A 7,419-nucleotide genomic window follows, 5' to 3' on the forward strand; every position below is an offset into this window, starting at 1 on the left:
AGCACTGTGAGCTGTGGGGTCCCAGTGACTGGATCAGGCTGCAGAACGCATCTGATTGCAACCACGTTCTGTCTGCCCGCAGGAGGAGGGTGCCTTAGCCATTGGCTGCCCTCTCTGCCTCCAAGCTGCGCCCACTCCTTGACAGCCACTGCGTGTCACTGAGCCGGGCTTGCTGCTCCTTGTTTCAGGTCAGGCAGCAGTTGAGAGAGATGAAGAGCCAAGTGCAGGACGGGGAAGCAGTCGGGTCGCCGGCTGACCCAAACGAGCGCGAGCCCCTCGAGGTTAGGGCGGTGAGAGCACTGCACGCCAAGGCACTGATTAACGATTGCCCTTATCTTGTCTCCCGGTCCACAACTGCATGATGACTGTCACTTCGCTGATGTATGTTATGTGTGTGTTGTGCTGTTCCTGTTGCTAGGCGCTGCACAGAGACCTGGTGAGAGGCCGCCCCTACCCCAGTGAGCTTTGTCGAAGTAGACACCACGCAGGGTGAGGGGAAGGAGGTGGCAGTACAGTTGGGGGAACTGATGAAGTGACTTGCCCCGGTCGTACAGGAGATCTGTGGCAGGCCTGGCAATTCAGCCCAGGTTTCCAGAAGCTTAGCCCAGCGCCTTACCTGGGAGACTCTCACCTGGTCTGTCTTTGAGCAGGAAAGAGACCTGGCTTGGACTAGTGCTCTCTGCTCTGGGGACCTCCTTGAGAGGGGACAGTGGCTGACCCGCTGGCCTCGAAGCAGCACTGCCTGCTTTTGGTGAGCAGGGTCCTCAAATTTCATTGCCCTACAACCCTCTTCTGACAACAAAAGTTCCTACATGACCCCAGGAGAGTGACCAAAGCCTGAGCCCTGCCACACTGGCGGTGGGGTCCCAAGCTCCAGGGCTTCTGCCCCAGCTTGGGGGGCCTGTAAACTGAGCCCCACCACCAGGGCTGGAGCCCCTGGATTTAGACCCCCCAGGAGTGGGGCTCTGGCCTCAGGAATAGCGACGCCAGCCCCAGTGACCCTGTTAAAACGGGGTCCCACAACCCACAGTTCGAGAAGCACTGCTTCAAGTGAGCCAGGGGCAGAAGATGGATGGGCAGAAGGTCCTTCAGAATTGATGCATGGGGTTCTGGAGGTGAGGGAATCCATCATGCAGCACTCCGTAAAGTCTCTGGCTGGCTTTACCAGCTGCTGCCTTGTCTCCTTCAGGGAAGGGCTGTCCGCGTGGGAGTCCTTGCAGATGGAGAACTCTGGGCTCAGAACTTTTTGGGCTCAGACTCAGAATTCCCGGAGGGGAAAGGCCTTTGGGGAACGCCAGGTTTCTAGTCTCTCTAACTGGAGTTGGCTTACGGGAATTAACTGAGCATCTTTCAGCCTAACACGTCTCTCCTCAGTAGCTTCCTGACCTTGCAAGCTGTGTTCCCTGCTCTTTTGAGTCCTCAACCTGTCACTGGTGGAGCTTTCCCCAAGGCGCTGGGTTGCCCAGGCGGTAGGGAGCTGTGAGAGGAGCTTGGCGGGGTGGGGTCAGTCTCCCCACGGATTTTGCACCGGCTCCAGTGTGTGAGTTGCTGGGCTGGAACAGAGGTGGAATATAGAACCAAACTGAGCAGAGAGTAGAAAATTAAATCTACTGGCTAGCGACTTCCTTTGGCTTAATCTTGGCACCCTCTAGGATTAGAGGCTGGAAACAGGGCCTGGCAGCTGCCTTTCAGGGCTTTGGGGAAAGCTCTGGGGTCTGTCTCCATTTATCGACGTGGAGCAGACATCACTGTCAAGTGTGGGCCAACTGGCCTCTGCTGTGACTGACTCGCTTTGGTTTCTGCAGTTGAAAACACAGCTGGACCAAACTGAAGCCCGCTTAGATAACGAGCAAGCCCAGAGGCAGAAGCTGGCGCTGGAGTTTGAAGAAGTAAGTGCCACCTTGTGTGGGCAGGGAGGGGGAACCCTGTGGTTTGCTGGCTGCGAAAAGGGATTGGGGGCTTCACATCCCTCCGGACAGAGGGTCTGTGTTTAAACCAGTTGAGGAGTGACAGGTCCCCTGAGTGGCTGTCTGTGATCACCGGTCTCCCCAGGTTTTGGGTGCGCTGGCCCTCCCCAGCTGGTAATACGGGCAGAATTGCAGGAGGGCCCAACAGATGGTCACAATCCCTTTTGGCCTTTCACCTACCTCTATGACTAACGACAGGTGAAAGCAACATGCTTGAGCCTTTAACCACCTTTGCCTTGTTGTCACATGCTGGTGACGACTCGATGAACTTTACTCTACCTCGTGAAATGCTATCTTTTCCCCGCACCACGTCCCATTTGGGATTAGCCCTTCTGGCTGCGCTCGCTGGTTTGGAAACGAAATGCAGCGGCTGCAGGACCAACACTAGCAAGAAGAATGCGTTGCCCCAAACACATCTCCAGTCTCCAACCTCGCCCTCCCCGTTCCCAAGCACGCGCATTGCGCTAAGAGGAAAGTGGCAGTGCCAAAGAGCTGACGGGCACCACTTCCTAAATAGCGGTTGTTATCCTGGCTGGCAAACGTGAAGGGTCAACAGGCTGCAGCAGCAAACCCCCAGGAACAGCTGCACGCCAGCAAGTGTTTGGCTTGGAGATGCTCTTTTGCCCGCAGGGGGAATTGTCTTGCGTTGTGCAAGTGACTAGCCTTGGTTTTCCTTTGGGGTGCCCCGGGTGAGACATTTTGGCACTTGGAAAGTTTGGGGTCTCTTTGGAAGGTTCCATGTTTGGCACCAGAGTAGCTAGTCACACCTGAAAATTTCAGCAGGCTTGACCTGTCCTGCAGGAGTGAAGCAGCGTTCCTCTGTCCGCCTCTTTCACCATGTGCCTTGGGGCCTTTTCTTCTCAATCTTTGGGGCTCCTCTGGTTGTCTCAGCTGCATCAGGGCTGCAGGAGAACAATGCCCACAGTCTGCTTCTGCTGGGTGTGTGGGCTCTCCTGGGAGATGCATTTTATTAAGGTGACTCTGCAAAAAACCTGCAAACCCAGCACCAAATGTGAGCACTGGGACCTGGGCCCGTAAACGGGTGAGAAAGCAGGGGCAGGCTGGCTGATTCTGGTGCCAGGGGAAGATACCACAAAGTCTCAGCCAGCTGTTCACAGGGTGGGAGAGAAGCAGGACGCAGGCCTGCTCCTGGAGTGGATGCTAGCTGGTTAATTCTGGTGCTAAATGAAGACTGTCTTGAAATACTGCCTTGGCCGGCCTCTGTACAAGCAGCAAATCAGCATGACGCCTGGGAGGGGTCTTTAAAACATCCCAAGCATGATATTAAAAACCACATGTGCACTTGGCTGCCAAAGCAGAAATTTCGCTCCACCCCGTGCTGCTCTGAGCTTCCTGTCTGGTCTTTGGGCTGTGCCCTCTAGACCCTGCATTCGTGCCTTCTAACGAGCACCTGTTAGAGTCTCAAGTCTCCTAGCAGGGCAGGTCTGATCTCTCCAATTCCTGAAACCGCAGGCGCAGAGCTCGGTGTGCCGCCTGCAAGCTGAACTGGAAAAGCTGAGATCCACCGAACACATCGTGTCTGCCGAAACAGAAGAGGCTCAGCAGCTGAAGGTAACTCAGTCCGTGGCACTAGCTGGGAAGGAGAACTTACGTAGGCTGACTTACCTTTGTATGTAGATATGCCCTCCGTGTAGAACAAGGGTGGCCCCTTTGTTGGGTAGCTAAGTAGGAGGTTGTGATCAGCGGTTACGGGGGCTCCTGCTGATAGGTCATGGCTCCATATGGCAGCCTTCCAGCAATCGTTAGCGGTGGCAGCAGTCCCACTTAGAGGCCGCTGCCCAGGTGAGAGGAGGGTAACAGGTCAGGAGCCGCTCTGCCTCTGACAGCCAGCGACTGGCAACCAGTGGGTCCTCATCAAACACCAGCCAGATTCATACAGGAAGGAACGGGGCCCATTGACTGTGCTGGGCAGGACACTGCTTTTGCCCATCCCAGAAGGTGGCGAGACTGCGGGTGGGAGACAGACCCTGCCAAGCGTCTGGTGTGCAGAATTGAGTCTTGATTCTCAGCCCTGCATAGAGACACTCGTGACAGGAGTCTGGGTGGGGAGTGAATCGTAGAACACTAGAACTAGGAGGGACCTTGAGAAGTCATCAAGTCCAGTCCCCTGCCTGCACAGCAGGGCCAAGCACCATCTAGAGCAGCGGTTCCCAAACTTTGCAGCGTCATGCCCCCCTTCTGATTTTTGAGAAACTCTCACGCCCCCCCACCATCATCCAACCCCCCTTTAACTAAAACTTCAATTTGTAATTTGAAATAAACACACAAACTTGATATAAAAATGATATTTAACATTAAAAATTAGCACAAATAATTTTTCTTGGCCCCTTGTGGCTGCCTGGTGCAGCCCCAGCTGGCCAGCTGCCTGAGCCCCATGCCAGCCACCAGAGCTGCCCATGATAGCCGCCCGCCCGCCTGAGACCTGCGCTGCCAGAGCCGCCCGCCCGAGCCCCCGGCCAGAGGCCGGCCAGCCACCCACTCCTCAGACGCTTGCCCACCAGCCTGAGACACCCAAGCCCTGCTCTGCCGGGGCCAGCTGCTGAGCCCCACACATCCCACAAGCTGGCCAGCTGCCCGAGCCATGGAAGCTCTTTGAGCCACCCACCTGAGCCTCTCCCCTGCCTTCCCTCAAAGCCAGGCACCCCTACCCCCCCATCCTCCTACCCCCACACAACCCACACTCCCTCTCATTTGCAGGAGACAGCCAGCTCCACATGGGTCTTTGCCAGCTGCCTGCTTTTTATAGCAGCTCTGCTGGCTCCCCCATGTAAAAAGGCAGGGGCTGAGAGCCAGATGCAAAGGCCGAATCTTTCTTCAGGTGGGGGGAATGATGGGGGGGGCGGGGCTTGGTCGCCTTGCACCCCCCTGGAATTTCTTCACACCCCCCCACGGGAGCATGGACCCCAGTCTGGGGAGCCATGGTCTAGACCATCCCTGACACATGTCCGCCTAACCTGCTCTTAAATGTCTCCACTGATGGAGATTCCATGACCTCCCAAGGCAATTTGTTCCACGCCTAACCACCTGGACAGGAAGTTTTTCCTACTGTCCAATCTAAACAAATCCTTTGCTGCAAATTGAGCTCCTTGCTTCTTGTCCTAGCCTCAGAGGTTCAGAAGAATAACTTCTCCCTCCTCCTTGTCACACACTTTTAGTTATTTGAGCATCGATTTACGGTTCTTCACTGTCGCACAAAAGCATCGCACCATCACACAGCAAAGCCCCCTGCCAGGTGTGAGGCAGGAGCTGTGGGAGTCCCTTAGGAATGCTGTTGCCCCCTTAGTGCTCGGCAAAGGATTGCGAGCTGGTTATCGCCAATAATAGTCTACTTCAACTGTGTGCAGGAAAGGCTTGAAAAGGAGAAGAAGCTAACGAAGGACCTGGGACAAGCGGCCACCAAACTACAGGAGCTATTGAAAATTACCCAGGGACAGCTGGCCAAAGAGAGGGAAGCAGTGAAGAAATTGAAAGAGCAGCTTCAAGAAAGGGTATTGCCTCTTTGTCTTCAAGTGGGACGTCCTGGTGCGCAGATGGAGCCAGGAAGTCACACCTGTGTCCAGCGCCCTGTTACACAGAGACAAAGCAGGGACGGTCCCTGCCCTGACGGCCTTCCATTTGAAAGAGTCAACTCAGCGGGGGGGGGACTGAGATGACGTGAGTTGGCAACAGAACCCAAATCGTTCGAGTCCTGCCCCCGAGAGCTTTGACCATTAGACCATCCTACCCCTTCAAGGTGCTTGCTGCACTCAGTGCAAGTTTGTGCCACGTGTAAGGTCAACAGGTGGAATCAAACCTGGGACCTCTGGAGCTTAGTACCTGGGCCTCTACCAGACGAGCTAAAAGCTAAAAATGGCCTATTGGCTGAAGCTGTAGAGCAGACTCATTATTCTCCTCTCTGTAAGTAGCCTCCAGGCCACTAGCTTGGCCCGTATATCACACCCAGAAGGTGCGTGTGTTACACATGCATGCACAAAAATGGGATACTTAAAAGAGGAGCATTCCCTTTGTGGCCCAAGCTGGCCTTAGGGGTGGCGAACACAGAGCAGAGAAGTCCATTTCCAGCAACAGTTCACAGGCTGGACGATATGACTGTGTTGTTCTCAGTGGTGGTGTTGCCATGTTGGTTCCACGAGAGGCGAGACGTGGTGGGTGAGTGGACCTCTACCACCTAACCAACTTCTGTTGGTGAAAGAGACAAGCCCTTGAGCTCCATGGAGTTCCTCTTCATTTTGGGGAAAGCTACTCGGGGTTTTGAGCTTTGGGGTGTCTTCTGAAGGTGTTACGCAGGTTTCCTTTTGAGGATGAGAGCAGAGGGGGTGGGTTCTAGCAAGCGCTGACCCACAGGTGAGATGGCGTCTTTTCCTTCTGAGGCCCTTTGAGAGCACAGGGATTGTCGCTCTGGTTTCACCCACACAATTGTTGCGTTGGCCTTGGTTGCACCTTCTAAAGATGAGCTTGGGAGCTTAAATACGTAATTCTGCTGCACTCCAAAAACGATGGCATCAGTAGAGACGTGGGTTTTACGTCTCATGATGATTTGTAACCCATGGACTCGCTTTTTCCTATGACTGCAGAGGTGTTAATTACCTGCTTCGTTTCGAATGGTTTATTGCACGGTGTTAAGTCCTTATGTGTAGTCTGTTCCACTTTGTATTTAGCTGTGAGGAGGAGCTCAGTGGAACTCAAAGCTTGTCTCTTTTGCTACAAAAGTTAATGTGATCGCATAGCCAGATCTGGCCCAGGGGGCACGTGTGTTAACACCTCTGGGTCTGGGGTTCTTTGAGTCCAGCGCTGAATCCAGCCTCTGCCCTTCTGATATTGAGGTAACTGTTAGATAAAATCCAGTTACAAGGAACGCCTGCTCCTTCTGCTGTTAAAAATGTCAACTCTTTTGTATACAACCCTGTAACCTGTTCTGTTCTTTCTGCCTCCTAGGGGGAAGACAATGGTTCAAAAGAAGGAACTTCTGTCTGAGTTGAAGATCTAGAATTTACTAGTCCATTTACCAAAATGCCTTACACGTTCCTAAAATATACGCTCAGTTCTCTGTAGATAAAGACACACAAGCCATTAGTTACCCCAGCCTCAACCTCCTAGTTTGAGATGTAAAAGGATACAAGTGCACGTTGCAGGCCTATATCTGTAAAGGAACTTTCATACTGTTTTTCTGTAAAACTGAGTTCCCTTGGGAAAGTCCTGACTGTGTCAGCCAACGGCTTCCAAGCCTTTACCTCCAATGGGAACAGAATCCGTGAACGTGTGAAAAGGGAAGACGCTGTGTTCGTTCATCAATCGGTGCAATTTTTTATCTTCTGGCGTGAGTGACGCATGGAAGGTACATGATGCCCCTGTTCATTGTACCAGGTGGCGGTTGGCAAGTGTCCTTGTGAATTTCTGGATGCTAATGAAATTAAACCAATGATGTAGCCAA

General features: G+C 53.6%; 1 protein-coding gene across 4 annotated transcripts in view; it reads left to right on the forward strand.

The window, feature by feature from the left end:
- The window catches only part of RRBP1 (ribosome binding protein 1), a 66,866-nt gene extending 59,447 nt beyond the window's left edge, over positions 1 to 7,419 (forward strand). For 2 of the 4 annotated variants that reach the window (XM_074989314.1, XM_074989317.1), the window contains 5 exons: positions 189 to 311; positions 1,806 to 1,889; positions 3,441 to 3,539; positions 5,333 to 5,476; positions 6,924 to 7,419. In XM_074989314.1, the coding sequence (XP_074845415.1) occupies positions 189 to 311; positions 1,806 to 1,889; positions 3,441 to 3,539; positions 5,333 to 5,476; positions 6,924 to 6,962 (489 nt within the window). In that variant the 3' untranslated portion in view covers positions 6,963 to 7,419. The remainder of the gene's footprint in view (positions 1 to 188; positions 312 to 1,805; positions 1,890 to 3,440; positions 3,540 to 5,332; positions 5,477 to 6,923) is intronic. The other 2 variants (XM_074989315.1, XM_074989316.1) reach the window with 2 other exon arrangements.

Source organism: Carettochelys insculpta, chromosome 3, assembly GCF_033958435.1.
Source record: "Carettochelys insculpta isolate YL-2023 chromosome 3, ASM3395843v1, whole genome shotgun sequence".
In the NCBI taxonomy this organism is placed as follows: Eukaryota; Metazoa; Chordata; order Testudines; family Carettochelyidae; genus Carettochelys; species Carettochelys insculpta.